The sequence below is a fragment of the Helicoverpa armigera genome, chromosome 1 (genome assembly GCF_030705265.1).
Source record: "Helicoverpa armigera isolate CAAS_96S chromosome 1, ASM3070526v1, whole genome shotgun sequence".
Lineage (NCBI taxonomy): Eukaryota > Metazoa > Arthropoda > Insecta > Lepidoptera > Noctuidae > Helicoverpa > Helicoverpa armigera.
The window spans coordinates 11,394,651-11,415,817 of NC_087120.1; the positions used below are offsets into that span (position 1 = coordinate 11,394,651).

The window sequence follows — 21,167 nt, forward strand, 5'->3', positions numbered from 1 at the left end:
GTTTGTGTTGTTTTTTATTCTAAATTCATCTAGCGTGATTGCAACATTAACTGGTAAGTACTCAAGGTAAAGCTGGGAACAACGACAGCTTATTCACGCATAATATTCTTATTCACGCGTGCCCTATCAAAAAAGAGAATAGGTATAACACCACCGACTTACAGACTCCAGGCTGTAATTTTGAAGTTTTCTATACTAACATTATAAAGAGGAAAACTTTGTTTGTTTGGTTGACCGATTTTAAATATTCTTTCACCATTAGAAATCTATATTATCTGCGAGTAACATAGGCTATATTTTATCCCGGTGCGGGCAATAGCTCCCACGGGACGCGGTTGAAACCGTGGGAAAACGGCTAGTTAAATATAAAAATATATAAAATCCAATTTTACATCTAGTAGATAGGCACTCCGAAATGAACAGAAAATCTAGTAGCGCCACCTATGTTTCACTGTCTCAACTGACATTTAAGCGAAACATGCCTTTGTAGCGCCATCTGTTCAAATGATGGGGAATCTCACTAGACGGTTCTTTATAACTTCTCATTTAAGTTTATGCCTTTCTGTCTAGATGTCACTGACATCTGATGTCAGTGCAGAAACCATGTAGCTGGCATCAAATATGTCTAGCTTTTTCTCAACGAGTATTTTCTTTTTGAGAATTAAAAAAAAGCTCCCAAACACAGTGCCAGATACCGTTTTACCTTCTGCGTGAGTAAGCCTTTGCCAAATTAAAAAAAAAAACATTGCACCGAGCCCTTTGAGCCCATTTTGAGCCGAGACCCAAGAATTCAGATTTCTGGACTAATTCTTCTCATATCTCTCGGGACACTTGGATTGTTATCTGGGGCCCGATTCTCCTAATTTAATAATGTCAAAATCGAATAGAAATCGAATCGCAATAACAGTTTTAACCATATCGGGCATTCTGCTACTAATAAAAGACCAATCGTATTCGATTGAAATTTGATCGGTGTGCGATTGGTCTGCTATTTTGGTGATTTTGGTCCATACGGTAGTTTGCTGTACAATCACTTTGCAATCGTGAATCATTTGCAGACCATATGATTAATTATTGAATGACAGAAAAGGATAAAAACGTTTATTTCAAAGAAAATTGCGGAATGCCACATACGATTCAGTCGTAATCGAATCGGGATTGGATTTCAGTCGAATCGAGTCGAATGTGATCGTATGTCGCTTAAGTAAAATTAGGAGAATCGGGCCAATGTCTGACTGACTTCTTTTCTCCTTTTATTCTATTATTATTAACATTTTAATTTTTTAAATTGTTGATAACAAAAACGTTTCGTTATACGATCTGTATTATGATGTTGGTAAAGTATGACGTTCCGTTCCTTGCATTTACGTACCTAGGTCAACGCCATTTAGTCATCAGCTAGGAAAAGAATTTAAAAAAAAATCGTCACTATGTCCGGGTCGGCTTCCAGTCCAAATACATAGGTGCCGCTGACTACCAAGGGCCCGATTCTCCTAAGTTAATAATGTCAAAATCTAATAGAAATCGAATCGCAATATGATCGCAATAGCCGTTTTAACCATATCGGGCATTCTGCTAGTAATAAAAGACCAATCGTATTCGATTGACATTTGATTGGTGTGCGATCGGTCTGCTATTTTGGTGATTTTGGTCTATACGGTAGTTTGCTGTACAATCATTTTGCAATCGTAAATCATTTGCAGACAAAATGATTCATTATTGAATGACAGAAAAGGATAAAAACGTTTATTTCAAAGAAAAAATAGCGGAATGCCACATACGCTTCAATCGTAATCGAGTCGGGATTGGATCTCAGTCGAACATGAATCGTATGTTGCTTAAGTAAAATTAGGAGAATCGGGCCCCAGTGTTTTACACACATTCTGACCCCAAATATGTAGTTTTTAGAATTTTTGTCTGTTTGTCTATAGGTATGTCCGCAGTAAACTCAAAAAGTCCTGCACGGATTTGCATGAATATTGCTTATAGGTCGGGTCAGGATACAGGCTACATATTATCAAGCTCATATGAGCAATGAACCAATATTTCTGTTAATCGTTCTGTAGACGCGTGCTATATTACAATGCATATATTTGAAAGTTGCATATTATTTAGTTGGGTTGTCATCAATGTTTAAATTGAAAACATGTAGGTCCGGGCTATCATTTGAACATCATCGTCATCATCGGCAGTCGTTACGGGTCAGAAGCTTGAAAGTCTGACAACCAGGGGCCCGATTCTCCTAATTTTACTTAAGCAACATACAATTTACATTCGACTGCGATCCGATCACGACTCGATTACGATTGAAGCGTATGTGGCATTCCGCTATATTTTCTTTGTAATAAACGTTTTTATCCTTTTCTATCATTCAATAATGAATCATTTTGTCAGCAAATGATTTTGGTTTATTGCAATATGATCGTAGAGCAAACTACCGTATAGACCAAAATCACCAAAATAGCAGACCAATCGCAAACCAATCTAATGTCGTTGGAATACAAATGGTCTTATAGGTATTAGTAGCAGAATGCCCGATATGGTTAAAACTGCTATTGCGATCATATTGCGATTCGATTTCTATTCAAGTTTGACATTATTAACTTAAGAGAATCGGGCCCCAGTCTTAACTGAAGTGTGACTAGGTTGATGAGGTCAGATAAGCAGTCGGTCCTTGTGAAAGACTAGTACTCACTCAGCTACAGCCGGTTAGACTGGAAGCTGATCCCAACATAGTTGGCTAGACAGATGATGATCTGTTCAGAAGTCAGAGTAAAATACATATATATTTTTTAAATGTATTTTTTTATGTTCAGAATTCAGGTTCACGCCGCTACAAGATTGGATGTTGCCATTTTAAAACTAACCTCGGCTACCTACGACTATCAGTACCTATTCCTATTGTGACATTCTTTGTCCAAGATCTGTCCAAAAGTTTTAAAATTATCCATGGAGTTTTAATCTATCATCTATACGAGAGACCAGTATCGCTTAGAAAAGGTTGCGCATCTTGTTGGTGTTTCCGCCCGCAGCCAGCGGCGACGCCAGGCACCGCAACCGCGAGTCAAGTACACTTGTCAAGAAGATACCATTTGCGCGAAGTCTGGCATTCGCGCGAGGCCGCCAACAGCTTCCACTGGTGATGCTGGTGACCGCTGGCGTCGTCCGCGGCCGCTGCCATTTCGGTGTGACTCGATTGTAAGAGGTTGTCATGGTATGGGCATGTAATGAGGAGGGATGATTGGATGGAGAGGAAAACCTAAGAATAGATGGATGAATTGACTGAAAGAGGACATGAAGAAGGGAGTGAGTGTTAATATTACGAGTGACAGGGAAGCGGAAGACATTGCGCCGAGCCCTGATAAAATCGGGAACTGTGCAGGAAGGTCTCTGCGATAATGGTCGCTAGCAGATAGTTACCTACCTAGTTAGGTAATCAGCAGTAGGTACCATTATAAACTAGCTTAGTCTTTGACTTTATTCGATTCATGAGTCCACTTACTTGCTGCTATTCTCCTTACGGGTGTCATTCTGGAGCTGAAAGACAATTCTAGTAGGTCGTGTACTATAGACAGTCCAGTTCAGGTCAGTGGTAATAGTTTTATAGGAAAATCGTACTTATTACTATTGAGTTAAGGTGCATGACAGATCAGTTACCACTGATGTGCAGTCTACCGTACCTACTCAGCAGTTCCTTTATTAAAAGACCCTACATTTAACGCTACATGCTGTTTAGAGATGGATGTGTTTTATCAACTGACTATCCTTTTCCCAACGGGGTTGAGGGTCGGCTTCCAGTCTATTCGGATGCAGCTGAGTACCAGTGTTTTACATGGAGGGAAGAGGAGAACTCAAATAGGCAGGAGTTCTCAGTTATCCTCTAGTGACTAGAGCTACTGCACATTTACTATTATTATTTATTAAACAGGCTATTTTCTTTGCTGAACTTACACTTAACTTGCGCACGGTATTTAATATTTTCCTCGTGCATCTCTCGATAAAAACAATCAAAATCCGTGCAGCCTACCTAGAGGACTTTGTCTTCTAATGTGAAAGTAAGAAGCTGGTGTTACTGAAATGATTCTGTCTCACAGGTCCAATGGTCCAGTAAATTTTTAGTATGTTCATCCAAATATGAAACTGACCACGCGTTACGATTATTTTAAGGGGTATTCAGAGTTAGCAATTAAAACAACACTCTTTCTATTTACACTATGCTATATTTACAAAGTTCTTAATTACTAAGTTTTAAATGTTTATTAAATATCTTTATTTCATGAGATCTCAATGTCAAAAAATTATCCTTAAACACTACGATCCTAACCTAAAACCAACATTTCCCCAAATTAAAAGAATTAGTAATATTACAAGTTCATTACCTACATTAAGAGAATTAATATTTAATAAAGGCAATACATCAGATTGGCTTAGGCACTGCACATTTGCTGGCTATTTGTTGTTACAACTAATAAAGGCAGTTTAAGACATGAATGACGCTACTGAGCGACTTCAAAAAGACACTAAACAAATCATGTTGTCCCCCAATAACGGAGAACAACGAGGTACTGCATTGCTGTACGGCACATTTGTTATTGCTGTTACAAAACATGTGCAGAAGGGCAACTTTAGCGTGATGATGCCGCTCCAAGAGACTGGGAGTCGGACAGGCGCAGCTGTCACTGGACTCGACCAGACAGGCACGTGATACAGGTCTCGGCACAGGCGCTAACGAGGCACTAACCGACGGGATCCTTTTACAGAGTCCGCCGGAAATGTTATTACCCTAGCCAAGAGTGTATGGTCAATGCAAGATGTTGAGCAGCCGATGTTGTGGAGGCGACAAGCTCTCACTCGCTACACTAGTCAATCTGAGATGGTACCAGCCGGCATATCCAGATGTTTCCTTCCTCACAACAGTCACCCTTTTGCACATTGCTTTAACTTAAAATTACCAATCGCATACTAATTCCTAATTTGAGGTATATTGTTGTAATAAACTAACCCTTCTACACACAAATCTACGCGTTATTTACAAAGCCATTTTCCTATCTACTAATTTGTCCTATGATTTTCTAAGGCAATAAAAAAAATATATATCTTTCAAACTGTAAATAAATATAATTTTCTATATAAATATAACATCTGAAGCAGTAAATATATAATAATACGCTATAAACATTGCAAAACATTATGAAAAAGCCTCCAATCCACAAGGAATGCTTTCCCTTGAAACAAAACTCAGTCTTATGAACCTTCGATAGCTCTTTCCTAATACCAACAACAAGGACAATCTGGGCGGGCCGGATAACAAACAAAAAACAAAAAGAGGAGCATTCACGTCTGGCGTGGAGGCTCGGTGCTAACAGCATCCAGGTCGAGTCTGCTGAGCGGCTTTATATTCATTTGAGCTAATAAGCGAAACCGACCACAAGGCACCACTGCTCGCTGGACACGTTTACCGGTGTAATCCCTCCATCATTCCCCTCTGCCTCCCCACCAAAAGATGTTACAAAAATATATGTTCAACGGTAAGTTTGTTCAATAAGCAGTGGGACAAGCCCGCAAGTTTCAAATTAAAAATATGCAATTAATATTTTTACGTTCTACGATAGATATTAACCATCCGAGTGACAGCTAATCATACATGGCAGTGTTGGCTTATTGCATTTTTATTCCAATTTGATAAACGAAAAACAAAAAGAAGTTTTAAATAAATTATTATAACTAATCATACGCAGAGGAAATCATAGTAACAATGTTTTGATTATAAGCCATTTTGGTATAAAGTCGCTCACCAAATAACAACGAGGTGCATACTCAACAGCTATAAAATATATGGGAAACATATTAACGATGTATCAAAAAAAACCCGAGTCACTTCTATACAAAACTGAAGTTACAAGTAACTTGACCTAAAATCTATTAAAACTACGAAGGTAATGCAACTTCAGCTCTGTATGGAAAGGGACAAAAACCACTGGCATTGACAAATTGTAAAAACACAACCTATTATAACTAATAGAACTTATTATAGAAAAACAGTTCCACCACCAGATAACGCTCAGAAACGGTGAAACTCGCTAAGGAACTCAGACACAAATCATTTGAAGTATAAAGCATTGCATTTGCAAATAATGACTAAATTATTAAATGAAATTGAAATAATTTACACAATTTTGCTGCAAAATGGTCACTCTGTTATTTTTGATGGTATCCTAATTGCAGTCATAAAACGTCACTTCATAGCTCCGAGCTTAGCAAAAGTTGCAATGCGAGGTTCTATTGGGCTATATAGGGTATCATCACAAATGAAACAGAGGAGTTCATTGTCAACGCCAGAGGGTACATCAAACCTGAACTGAAAATTTACGGAACAACATTAAAATCCAGGCAGCCGAACTGTTACTCAGAATAGACCGAAGGTTCCTGATAACACTTTCCTTTCAGCCCAAGGCACTTGGAAAATTTTACTAAAATATTACTATTTACCGTCTCAACTCACTCCAGCGCCATTACACTTAATCCAAACTCCCACCTATTAAGGTTTCTAATTGGGTTAAGTCCAATGGACATCCTTTATGCAGCTTGTTACTACAAAAACCTTCAGGTCTAGACCATCACAAAAAAATCCTTGTACATAATGAAGAGTGATCTACAAAGACGTAGCACTTTGTGTCCACTCCTTCATTATGCACAGCAACTAACATAATGTGAATAATTTTGAGAAATTAACTACGGAAAGCATCTTTGGTAAAAGTCACAACCAAAATATATTTAACTTAACTTTGGCCCACTTGTACGACCACTTACTAAGCATGTTTAGAGCTAAAACATCATACTGTGTCAGTCAATTGTTAGAAATTGACCGGGACAGAACAACGTTTTAGATGTAGCGCTAAATATGTTTAGTGAGTAGTTGCCCAACCAAGCTTGATACCCGTTACAAATAAACTGGAATTCCTAACTTTAAAAATTATATAATCGAAATAATCTTAAACATTTGAACGAAGAGCGCACTCTGGGAATGGTTGACTACTCGAGAAGATGACAGACTCGTTGGCAACCTTTTCCTTACGGAGATACGCTCTTTGTCCAAGACAAGGTACAAAAAGTAATGGAACCAACCACTCCCCATAAGCCAATGCTGTTTGCCAATTAGTTGAGACATTAAAATATGAATAACTTCTTAATTAGACTATCTTTTTTAATGCTTTTTTAAAGATAACGTCGCATGTTCGTGCCCTGATTTGGACGATTATTTTTGTTCGTATGAGTTTCCATGCAAAAGGTTCCATTTAAGCATTATTAACTTATTCTTTTGTCATCTCCGTAGAACAGCAGTGGACGTGTGCGATGGATGAGATCGTCAATCCACGCACCAGGTCACATACAGTAATATGAGATAACAAATGAACTACTCAGCAAGTTAAAAATAAATAAATGGAACCAATTGATAGTGGATACCACGACAGTTCAAAAACGAATAATCAAAATCATTTCACTCACGCCGACAATATCTTACAAAACACACATAAAAAATGACTAATTAAGAAATTACAGATTTTAGTGTCATAAGGGAGGGTGACATAATATGTCTGTGAAATGGGAATTTTGAGAAAATTTTGAATTTTGATACAAGTTAAACATGCGAGCAGGGCTCCTCGTTAACCGTAGGTTGTACAAGGGTATGGTTGCTCCCATTGCTCAGCAACAGTTCGTCATCAGCTGTAGCCTGGTACAAAACACGAGTAACTTAAAGGAAACTAAATGTATCACATCAAATTGCCGCTTCGTCGTACGCTGAATCAAATTCCAGCTTGATCTCCGTGCTGAGGCCGTCAGCTTCCTCAGCCTCCGAAGCGTTCAGCATATTCAGGGTTACCTGAAATATCATATTTATTTACAATCCATTTTTAGTAATATTTTAGGGGTTGTCAGAAAACTTGTTCATCTCGCAGCATGCTATAGTTTTGAGGACTTTGGGTATGGTAGATAAATCGTTGTAGTATCCTTAATACACAATGTTCAGTGAAGACGAAAGTTTAATTTGTTGTACCCTAACCTTGGCTTCGAAACTACTGAACCAATTTGAAAATTGTTCAATTAAGCTACACCATTTCTGAGTAACAAAGGCTATGTATATATTCTATCCGAGAGTAAAACGCGGGTGAACCCGCGGGAAATCGGTTAGTACTCCATAATTAATGACCTGTCGTTACAAAACCTACATTTACTAACATGTATGCTACCATGACACAATATTCTAAAAGTATAAGGCTACTAATAAATAAAACACTTCATAATTAATTACTGTAAGTAAATAAAATATTTGTTCAGATAAACCTCCAACTGTAACAAAATAAAAACATTGTCATGCTTTTGCGATCTTGATAAGTTAGTAAGACAACCAATCATGCAATCAGAGATTTTTTAAATATGATTTTTACCTCATAGACCAGGACTGAAAATGTTAAAAAGTTAAACAAAATTATAGCAGTATGAAACCCATTGGAAAGGGAAAAAAAGATAGAAAGAAAAGGATAGACATGAATTCTTACTTCAAAAGTTCAGCTTTTGCCAAAAAGTTATATGTTCGTTTAAATCTACTCCTTACATCCTCTCTGATAGTATGTTAAATGTAATAAATAAATGTTCTCAAAAAATGCAAAGTAAATAATAAAGAATTTCAGTACTAAGTTTTCTTTATCTTTTTACCATATTCAGACCGACAGAATTATAAAGAATATCTAAAAAGTTTATTTATTCAAGTCACATGACTCATGATGTTAGTAAAAAACTTAATGTTAGTCAAAAACAAAACATACCTACACCAAGAAGTTATTGCTGTGCCATTCCGTGAGAAATAGCCTCGCAGCTATCATGTTTAGGACACTGTTGGAGCTGACCCGCACCCCACATGCTTTACATTGTTGCATAGAAGCAATCTACACATGCGTCAGCAAACATCCCTGATGCGCAACAGAAACGGGGCAGCCCCAGCAGCATCCTAAACGCATTATTATACTGAACGCGGAAAGCGCTGTAGGAACCCGCGTACATCTGGCCCACAGACTGCAGGAGCAGTATGTAGTGCAGTAGGCCCGAAAGAGAGTAACTTTACTGCTGGCGAGCACCGTGCAAACTCGCGGACCAGCATGTTCGCTCTAATCGACAACGCTCTCCGCTCTCGTTCTACATCAGCATCATCTTTGAGATCGAGGGTCAGGATATGTCCTGGTTATTTAAATTTGTATGTCCTTATAAGGGGGTTTTCGATCAGCTTAATTACTGGTATAACAAAAAACTAAATAATGTATTCCATACACAGTGCAGTATAATAAAGCCAGGACATGTTCATGCAACCAGAACCGTTCATAAAAAAAATCTGGTAACCCAAGAACGTCACAACTAACAACAAGAAACTTATACGGTTGCTTATTGATTGAAGTTAAAAACCTCTGCGTCCAGTCTTAAAACCGTCTGCCCGAAGAGATCTCTCAGTGGCGCGGGTGCCACATGAGGTGCCGGCCGAGAGCTGGTGTCAGTTCTGCTTACCTTACGCACAGGTATACCTGCATGTTTAAACGCTTTCTCCTTCAAGTTGGTGCGAAGCCGGTTTCTGAAAAGGAAATAATAATTTAATATCACATTCTTTACAGTTTACGCGTTCTCGCGTGACGGAATCCATGTTTGCATTTCATTGATAAAAATATATTCGCGAAGCTAAGATATTTTACGATCACACAGAAGATTCCTGGTCAGGTAAAACCAATTCGAAATATTTTTAAATCTCCCGAGAAACGATTATGTCTCTACATGTAGAAGGTAAGAATTAAAAAAAATTAAGAGTCAAGTATAATATATCAAAGTAAGAAAATGCTAGGTTATGATCCTAATCAATTCATAAACATATAATATATCTTAAATACTGTATAGATATGCAATGCCTCTGCTACCGACACACGCTTTCAGTATAGGTCGATACTGAACAAAGACTGCGCAATGCAACAGCGCAACTGCAATGCGTCATACCGAACCCCGCTCCAGATACAGCCACCGCCCACTATATCGAGGTAAAAATCATCAAATGTTGTTCAGGCCAAAAAATCGTAACTTGCATTTTAAATTGTAACTGCTTATGTAATACTACAACTAGAGTGCTCACCTGATTCTATAAATTCACTTCACTTTTAAAACCTACTTAGACAACAGCAAAACTTAACAAAGTTTTCATTGACGTGCACTTTGACGCGTTGCGACGATGCGACTGACGTGATTCGAATGTACCGGGGTGGGGCGGACAGGGATGCTGTAGGGTGGGGATGACGGGGTCGTGGCGGACGAGAGGGGTAAGGAAAGGGGGTGAGGAGTGCGGAGGAAAATTGATTAACTAACAGCGCATGTGCAGTGCCCGGGCCGCTGAGCTTATTTTACGGGCAGTACACGACAGGGTGGGGCAAAAGGGCGCGGCTGGAAAATCGATCAGCGTCAAGCGCATGTGCAGTGGCCAGACACTTGACGTAATACTTTCAGTTAAACCTTTGTTCAACATGGGACTAAAATACCATTTTAGAATAATTAGCACCTTTGAAAACGCATGTAAGCGCGTTCTTCGTGGTCTGAAGCAACACGTGTGCTATGCGTTGAAAATTGAGGGCCTTTTCATTAACAAAAAACCTAATAGAATCTTGCTAATATGACCAAAAAAGACAAAAACATTAACACAAAATTGTAGTAAACGGATTTAACAAAGAGCCTAATCATATCCAATTTGTACATACCTGACACAGCAACAAAATGTCACTTTTTAAGGCCACTACAACTAATGCAGCAACACTTCTATCATGAACGCTCTGAGAAACGTGCACCACCATGCGTTGCGACGACGCGACTAAATCAATGTTCGACGCATAGGGTGGGGCGATCGGAGGCGTTACGCTACCCCAACCTCTTTGTTTGCGGCAGGGTGAAGTACAGCGCATGTGCTATGCCCGGGCCGCTGAGCTATTTTTACAGACAGTACAAAACAGGGCGCGGCTGGAAAATCAATTAGCGTTACGCGCATGTGCAGTGCTCAGATACTTGAAGTAATACTTTTAATTAGACCTTTGTTTTAAAGAATTATGAAAACGCGTTATTCCGAAACATCAGAACTTTTCCAATGGATTCTGGTTCCGGATTTTTTTTTGGATTATTGAGCTATAGAAACACCTATACGTTTGATGGCTAATTGGACTGAAGCAACACATATGCTATGCGTTGGAAATTGAGGGTATTTTCATTTTAAAATCAAACCTAATAGAATCTTGCTAATATGACAACAAAAGACAAAACTATTAACACAGTAGTAAAATGATTTAACAATGAGCCTAATTATATCCTAATTTGTACATACCTAACTCTGCAACAAAATATATCGCTTTTTAAGGCCACTGGAACTAATGAATCAGCACTTTTATCATGAACCCTCTTAGAAACGTGTACTCCCATGCGTTGCGACGACGCGACTAAATCAATGTTCGACGCGTAGGGTGGGGTGAACGGAGGCGTTACGCTACCCCAACCTCTTCCTTTACAGCAGGATGAAGTATGGCGCACGTGCTATGCCCGGGCCGCTGAGCTATTTTTACGGACAGTACAAAACAGGGCGCGGCTGGAAAATCGATCAGCGTCAAGCGCATGTGCAGTAATACTTTCAGTTAAACCTTTGTTCAACATGGGACCAAAAGACAAATTTAGAATAATTCGGTAGTTTGAAAACGCATGTAAGCGCGTTATTTCTGGTCTGAAGCAACACGTGTGCTATGCGTTGAAAATTGAGGGATTTCTCATTTGAATACCAAACCTAATAGAATCTTGCTAATATGACAACAAAAGACAAAAATATTAACACAAAGTTGTAGTAAACGGATTTAACAAAGAGGCTAATCATATCCTAATTTGTACACACCTGACACTGCAACCAAATGTCACTTTTTAAGGTCACTAGAACTAATGCAACAACACTTCTATCATGAACGGTCTGAGAAACGTGCACCACCATGCGTTGCGACGACGCGACTAAATCAATGTTCGACGCATAGGGTGGGGCGATCGGAGGCGTTACGCTACCCCAACCTCTTTGTTTGCGGCAGGGTGAAGTACAGCGCATGTGCTATGCCCGGGCCGCTGAGCTATTTTTACAGACAGTACAAAACAGTGCGCGGCTGGAAAATCAATTAGCGTTACGCGCATGTGCAGTGCTCAGATACTTGAAGTAATACTTTTAATTAGACCTTTGTTTTAAAAAAATATGAAAGCGCGTTATTCCGAAACATCAGAACTATTCCAATGGATTCTGGTTCCGGATTTTTTTTTGGATTATTGAGCTATAGAAACACCTATACGTTTGATGGCTAATTGGACTGAACCAACACATGTGCTATGCATTGGAAATTGAGGGTATTTTAATTGTAAAATCAAACCTAATAGGATCTTGCTAATATGACAACAAAAGACACAGTAGTAAACTGATTTAACAAAGAGCCTAATTATATCCTAAGTTGTACATACCTGACACTACAGCAAAACGTCACTTTTTAAGGCCACTAGAACTAATGCAACACCACTTCTATCATGAACGCTCTTAGAAACGTGTACTCCCTTGCGTTGCGACGACGCGACTAAATCAATGTTCGACGCGTAGGCTGGGGTGAACGGAGGCGTTGCGCTACCCCAACCTCTTTGTTTGCGGCAGGGTGAAGTACAGCGCATGTGCTATGCCCGGGCCGCTGAGCTATTTTTACGGACAGTACAAAACAGGGCGCGGCTGGAAAATCAATTAGCGTTAAGCGCATGTGCAGTGCTCAGATACTTGAGGTAATACTTTTAGTTAGACCTTTGTTTTAATGAATTATGAAAGCGCGTTATTCCGAAACATCAGAACTTTTTCAATGGATTCTGGTTCCGGGATTTTTTCGGATTATTGAGCTATAGCAATACCTATACGTTTGATGGCGAACTGGACTGAAGCAACACATGTGCTATGCGTAGGAAATCGAGGGTAATTTCATTTTAATATCAAACCTAGTAGAATCTTGGTAAAATGACAACACAAGAAAAAAATATTAACACAAAATTGTAGTAAACAGATTTAACAAAGAGCCTAATCATATCCTAATTTGTACATACCTGACACTACAACAAAATGTCACTTTTTAAGGCCACTAGAACTAATGCAACAACAATTCTTTCAAGGACGCTCTTAGAAACGTATACTCCCATGCGTTGCGACGACGCGACTAAATCAATGTTCGACGCGTAGGGTGGGGTGAACGGAGGCGTTGCGCAAACCCAACCTCTTCTATACAGCAGGATGTAGTACGGCGCATGTGCAGTGCCCGGGCAGCAGATGATTCTACATAATTGAAAAGACCTGACTTACGATGCTTAATAAAAACCTGGATCATATATTTCTTTGTAGCGCAGACATAATAAACAAATACGTATGACTAAACTAAGCAAGATGAGCCATAATATCTGCCTGAGCCTGATTTATCCAAACTAACTATGCTTACCTGACACTGCAACCAAATGTCACTTTTTAAGGCCACTAGAACTAATGCAACAACACTTCTATCATGAACGGTCTGAGAAACGTGCACCACCATGCGTTGCGACGACGCGACTAAATCAATGTTCGACGCATAGGGTGGGGCGATCGGAGGCGTTACGCTACCCCAACCTCTTTGTTTGCGGCAGGGTGAAGTACAGCGCATGTGCTATGCCCGGACCGCTGAGCTATTTTTACGGACAGTACAAAACAGGGCGCGGCTTGAAAATCGATTAACGTTAAGCGCATAAGCAGTGTCCAAACGCTTGACGTACCTAATACTTTCAGTTAAACCTTTGTTCAACATGGGACCAAAAGACCACTTTAGAATAATTAGCTTGTTTTAAAACGCATGTAAGCGCGTTATTCGTGGTCTGAAGCAACACGTATGCTATGCTTCGAAAATTGTAGGCCTTTTCATTTTTATTAAAAAAACCTAATAGAATCTTGCTAATATGACAACAAAAGACAAAAATATTAACACAAAGATGTGGACGGAAATATTAACACAAACGGATTTAACGAAGAGCCTAATCTTATCCTAATTTGTACATACCTGACACTGCAACAAAATGTCACTTCTTAAGGCCACTACAACTAATACAACAACACTTCTATCATGAACGGTCTGAGAAACGTGCACCATCATGCGTTGCGACGACGCGACTAAATCAATGTTCGACGCATAGGGTGGGGCGATCGGAGGCGTTACGCTACCCCAACCTCTTTGTTTGCGGCAGGGTGAAGTACAGCGCATGTGCTATGCCCGGGCCGCTGAGCTATTTTTACGGACAGTACAAAACAGGGCGCGGCTGGAAAATCGATTAGCGTTAAGCGCATGTGCAGTGCCCAGATACTTGACGTAATACTTTTAGTTAGACCTTTGTTTTAAAGAATTATGAAAGCGCGTTATGCCGAAACATCAGAACTTTTTCAATGCATTCTGGTTCCGGTTTTTTTTTTTGGATTGTGGAGCTATAGCAATACCTATACGTTTGATGGCCAATTGGACTGAAGCAACACATGTTCTATGCGTTGGAAATTTCGGGTATTTTCATTTTAAAACCAAACCTTATAGAATCTTGCTAATATGACAACAAAAGACAAAACTATTAACACAGTAGTAAACGGATTTAACAAAGAGCCTAATTATATCCTAATTTGTACATACCTAACTCTGCAACAAAATATATCACTTTTTAAGGCCACTACAACTAATGCAACAACACTTCTATCATGAACGGTCTGAGAAACGTGTACTCCCATGCGTTGCGACGACGCGACTAAATCAATGTTCGACGCATAGGGTGGGGCGATCGGAGGCGTTACGCTACCCCAACCTCTTTGTTTGCGGCAGGGTGAAGTACAGCGCATGTGCTATGCCCGGGCCGCCGAGCTATCTATCTACCCCAACCCCTTCCTTTACTGCAGGATGAAGTACGGCGCATGTGCAGTGCCCGGGCAGTAGATGACTCTTGATATTAAGAAAAAATCCTGACAAAACATTTTGTAAAAAAAAACTCGTTTTGATTTTCATCCTGAAACCCTATCATATTATTCATTGTAGCGCGGACATGAAAAATACGAGATGATTTTAAGTAAGCGAGTTCACGAAATATGCTTTACTGAGCCAGATTTACTGAAACTAATTGTGCTCACCTGACACTACAGCAAAAAGTCTCTAGACTGAATCAATGTTCGACACTTAAGGTAGGATGATTGTATTATTAGGTTTTGAGCTGGTGGGTGAAGCATGCGAGGTAACCCACGGGGCTGAAAAGGGTGAAAAATATTAGGGCGCTAACAGGGAATCGACCTGGGGACATGTGCAGTGCCTAAATTAATCACTAATTACTCGTCAGTAACAAAAAGACTAGGTACTTATGATAATTCGAATAAGAAATCAAGAATACTATAAACCCGTCAAGTGCGAGTCAATCATTTAACGCCAGCTTTGAACTTTCGAATTAATGAACATAATCTTTAAACGGACTGTTTCTAGTGCGCAAGCATTTTCAGACTCTATCTAAGCTATTACATATGATGTGCAAAAACGAAATCCTAATCGGAACAATACTGTACACCACACGTTTTTATTTAGGTACCCATCATTTATTATGTTGCAACGCAGCTTACATTACAATATTCGCAGTGCAGTAAATAGTCGTGATTGAAGGACATTCTACCAACAGCGCAGCGAATTTGCAGAGGCGTCTTACCTGTTTCGCAAAGGACTTGCCGCCACTTAGCAAAGCCTGGTCGTTTCGGCGGGTCGTCTACCATTATAGCTTACCTACAAACATTATGTCGTCAATAACAATTTGAAAAGTAAACCCAAAACTATCTCTACAAGGGCTATAAATCTCTAAAATTATACCTCTTTTGTACTGTTGCTACTTTTATCAGAAGTCTGGCTAATATTATGAGATAGGTAAGTTATTTAGGGACATGTTACTAATAATTTTTGGTACATATTGGTTTTTGTTATTTTTGTACTATTTTTTATTGTTATATTGCTATTTTGGATGAGATAAGTACGATTTTTTTGTATCAAAACGTCTTACCAATTTGTGGGGTTTATGTACATCGTAAACGATTTGTATGACAGCGGCATTGCGGCATTGCACATGCGCATTCAAAGTTAAGACCACACCCCGCATCAGACCATCTACGCACACAAGTACTTGGCAACTACGAACGCCCAAATGCGACAAACACCCTCCAAACCTGAGTGGCAAGCGTGGGTGGCGCAGGCCCTGATCAATAACGAAATTTGAAAAAAAAATTGTTGAATCGGTTTAATATTTTACAGATTCATTCCCATTTATTTAAATGTTTTATTGGTACTCAATTTTGGAGTAGATAGCGCAATTTTGCATGCACTTTAACTTTGGATATCAAAAAAGCACAATATGCTAAATGACTATGTCAATCTGTATCCAATATGGCGGACCATCAAAGATGGCGGAGTAGTTATTTTTAATGCACTTCAACAATATGGGTATGAAATGAAAGGGCTTTTTGAGAGTATAACTTAAAAAATAATTTGACGTTAAATTAGCTAAAGTCAAAGTCAAGTTGAGGCAAGCTTTTACTATCATATAAATTGTACCTACCATCATTAATACCAGCCGTTTTCCGGGGGGAGGTGGAGGGAGGGGCAGGGACTTCTTAACGTTTCCGAATATAATATGTTTTAATATGTGTATAGTATGTTTTAATTCAGACAACAGAAACCCAAAAAATCAAATCGGTTCCGTAGTTTCAGAGTTTTAGGGTACAATGAAACAAACAACAAATGTTTCCTCTTTATTATATTGGTACAGACAAATATATTGACAAAATATAAATATTAAATAAATTCAATTCTAATTAAAATTCAATCAATGCACACATGTAGACTCCTTATGCAGCACCATATTCTTCTGAGCTGGATATTTTCTTCTTTCTTCAAGTTTTCTATTGATGAATATCGCGACACGTTACATACATGATACGTTAAGCAGTTGGATTTCGTCGTCCAGTTGCTTAACGTTTCACGTATCACGTATCGCGAATCAGACGATGTACGATGAGCGTGCAACGACGAATCTAAGATGGAGGTCACTGAGTCTGAAGTCGCGAAAGTCGTCAAATTAGTTAATCCTAGAATGCCCCCTTGCATACTCTAATCATAATCATATGTATATGTAGGTGGGGGTCAGGGTATTACGTAACTCTGACCCCCCTCCCCCCCACCAGGAGCGTGGCGGACAGTAGCTCGAAACAGCTATAGGAAATTGCTTACCCACCCCACGAATAATACCTTGTTATTTGCTTAATTAGATAATAAAACCAAAAATGCGTTTGTTTGTTGTAATATGTACTTTCATAGTGAAACCGCTGACTCGATTGCGATGTTAGAGGCGGAATTGCAATGATTCGTGTTAGGGGCGGGAGAGAAGGGGGGGGATCAGTCTTTTTACTCGGGTGTGGTATGTGGCTTTCTCTGGACGCTAATGACCGAGGGAAAATATAGTAGTTTTATGTGTAAATGAAAATGCAGTAAAATTATTAAGTATTTTATTCATCAAACAATTTCATGAATTTACATTACATTCAAATAATAAGTACTAGTAACAATAAGTAATTTAACTAATTATTGTACACCACTATGTAAGGTTATGTCACACACACACACACACTGTACAATATTTCACACACTAAAACGACACACACTTAATCACAATGATGGCACCATGCAACAAAGAACAACACCATATTATGAGTAAATGAGTAAAATTAATAACGGCACTTCACAGCATCACTTATTTCAACACAAAACATTTCATCACTATACACTTTAATAATATCACACTCAAATATCACACCTCCACACTTCCACCACACACTTCTTAAGTAAAACGCCAAAACTAAATATACCAAGTAATAGTCTGAATTAAAATAAATACTTACTAAATACTCCTTCCGATGTTAAACCACCAAGCAATCAATTTGATTCACGCGGACGATAAATGGCCTTTATAATATATTTTAAATGCACATAAAATGAGGTAGTAGTAGCGCACGTCTTTGTCGGATAGCGCGATATTAGTTACTGACGCATAAATGGTGGGCTCTTTAGCGCAATGCGGACGTCCCGAACTTACTGCACATGCGCTGACCGAACGTTCGAGAAATCATGGGGATACTCCTCCCTCTCATCTCTCTCCACAGCCTCAATTGTACAGTTAACTATCTGCTATCACACACACACATGTATAAATGTGTGGGTTGCTTGGTACACGGACACTCGTGCGAGATGGTAGTGGGAGTGAGAAAACAAAACTATGAGGTGTAGGGGGGCAAGAGCCGCAATGCAGATATTCGCATGCGTACTAGTAAGTTCCAGCAGCAGCATCAGTGGTGGGTGGACGGGTGACCTGAATACGAGGCACCCCCTTCATCATTACATCGACGCAGATGATGGGTGGTGGGTGTAATCAAGGTGGGGGCAAATGCAGATAAACGGGACGCACGGGGAAGCGGAGGCAGGAGGTAGCTAGCTCGTGCGACTGAAACTAGCTGAGCCCAGACTAGATCGATACAGCCTAAAATACCGTCCACCGTATCCCCCTTCCCCCTTTATACTCATTCCCAACCGCATCGAAACAAGGACTGCACCCCCTTCCCCATTCCGAAGCAGGTAGCGGGCGGCGCATGGCATAACGTATATCCGCAATGCACCATTGCACAGGCGCAATACAAGTTCTCATCCCCCAATCGCCACCCACGCCACCCTCTTTCGGGTCAGAGGGGACGAGAGAGAGGGGAAGGCTGCTGTACCGGGCAAACGCAATCGATGTAGCCTTTGCCGTACTAAAGTAAAACGTTCAAGATGAACAATAAGAACAAGGAATGCACCTATAGGACTGATAAGATGTCGAATACTTTTTACTGAAGACAATTCCACGGGAATTTTTATACCGAAAATAATACTTGGGAATTTCTTGTAAAAAAATATATCCTTAGTTTTCATACCTACTTGTAGAATATAAATACACACCAAGCGTCTAGGGCTCAGGCACTTTTTTTGCGGATTCCTAGATATTGGGATGTGGATATGTAATTAAAATTATTTACATAGATTTTTGGTTAACTTCATAATTTAAAACAGGAACAGTCAATCAAATTCGAGAAAAAGATGATCAGTTCCCCAAATTTTTCCTACAAAAGCATGCAACGCATTGAACACATTATTAGTGCTACTACTACTTTCCCTACTTCAGATTATAACCAATTCAAATAAACGTTAAGCCGTATGCACATTGTCACGAGTATCATGCATTGTAACAAACATCCGCTAGTGTGGACGCCTTGCGCCACGAACCGCGCACACTACGAGCGCGAACAGAGCATTACAACTCGTAGTGTGCACGGAGCATCAGTGTGGACGGGTTGGAGATGTTTAGAATGCAGAACGCGCGCGAACAACGGAAGAAAACACAGCTACTGCAGAAGTTACAGTTAAATCATGGAGCGAAGACAAAGTAATGTATTTAATTTATGATGATGTCCTCCTAGCCTATTATCGGCTACGGCGAGGCGGCTGTTCTCATGTAAGGAGATTAGCCAACTGCGCAGGAAATGTGCACAAGCATTTGCACAGACACAGGTGCACTCACTATTCCTACACTCTCATAGCCCGATGGGACGGCAATCCGACACCATCGGAGGGAGATCAGGCGCTAGACCAAAGAGGCAGTAATTTATGATAATTAATGAACATTGTAGCCAGCTTGTCATCGCAATCCATTCTCTTCGCATGTTCTCGACAGACTGAACCATGTTCAAAGTGCGCATGCAACAGATGCGAGTACGTCATGCTCGGTTCATGCGCGCCCTACATCCACACTTATGAAATGCTCCCTTCATGTTACATTGCAAGACATGTTTCGCAAATCTGTACGCGGCTTTACCTCTATTATGGAGCGGCTACGTCATTTAAGCAGAGATGAAATGATCAGAGCCGTGGGAATGATAGAAGCTGGTTACTGGCAACATGCATCAATATAAACGTCAACTTCGGTTGGACACGTTACCGAATCAATCCTCAATACTTTTGCGACGTTTCTTAGCAATAGAAAAGTTATAGATGTCACCTTTAAATGCTGCTCTCACTTTGCATATGCTATTCTCCTGGCTTTCAATAAACTGGTTGAGGAAAACATTTGCATCAAGTAAGATTGTTACATAGTCGGAAGTTTTAATCTCACCTAGCAACACTACTACTCGTTCCTTATAAAAAGTTTGACTGGAAGTTTTATCACTGTAGTTTTATTACCCAATTTGTAACACTGTTTTGTGAATAGTGTACCCACGGAGGACAGAAGTGTACCTTATTCGGTAAAACAATTGCCTCAGATTTAAAATTAGGTGCACGTTGTTGGTTAACTTGCCTGATGCTACCATCTCAATCTCAGGAACTACTGACACGATAGCAAATCGGAAACTGATAGCTATACTGTCCCTGGGTAGTTTATTGTACTCATCGTTTCATCTACTTACATATGTGCAACTATGGTTAAGTGCAAACGAAAAAGGGACTCCACGATTTTTTTTTTATTTATTACCAAAACATACGACTATCATTAAAGGTCTAACCTATTGCAATAGTGTTGTAATTAATTACGGTGATGGGAAACCAAACAACTTTTCAGTCATCTAGGTACTAAAGGCTCGTGAAATTATAATTTATGATAGCGGAATAATTATTCTTAATAAAAATATTACGCTTTTTTGTTTCTTTTATGATTCCGTTATAATATTTATTTTTATGATCCGTCTCACGCAGACGCAAGTAAAGTTGTCAAGCCATATGACAGACGCCTGCGCTGTGGCGACCATTAATGTTTTGATTTAAATGTATTGCTGCGCCAGGATGCTTTGTGTGTTGTTTTTCCACTGCAGTCATGTCGATATTTGATTGTACTCAATCGGTATCGGTAGTAATTCGGAAAAGGTATAAGGTATTGTACATGATCTGAGGATTTCTTTTAGAAGTTCTGAGTAGTCTAAACATAACTCGTTGGTTATC

The 21,167-nt window shown here is 39.5% G+C and overlaps 1 protein-coding gene across 1 annotated transcript; it reads right to left on the minus strand.

Moving 5' to 3' along the window:
* Positions 1-4,200: 4,200 nt before the first annotated feature.
* LOC110378184 (uncharacterized) lies at positions 4,201-15,188 on the minus strand. The gene is made up of 3 exons (XM_064035368.1): positions 14,763-15,188; positions 9,457-9,619; positions 4,201-7,882 (listed from the first exon to the last, which is right to left on the minus strand). Exons 1-3 carry the CDS (start codon positions 14,963-14,965, stop codon positions 7,778-7,780), a joined length of 471 nt encoding a protein of 156 aa, XP_063891438.1. The 5' UTR covers positions 14,966-15,188; the 3' UTR covers positions 4,201-7,777.
* Positions 15,189-21,167: the final 5,979 nt, after the last annotated feature.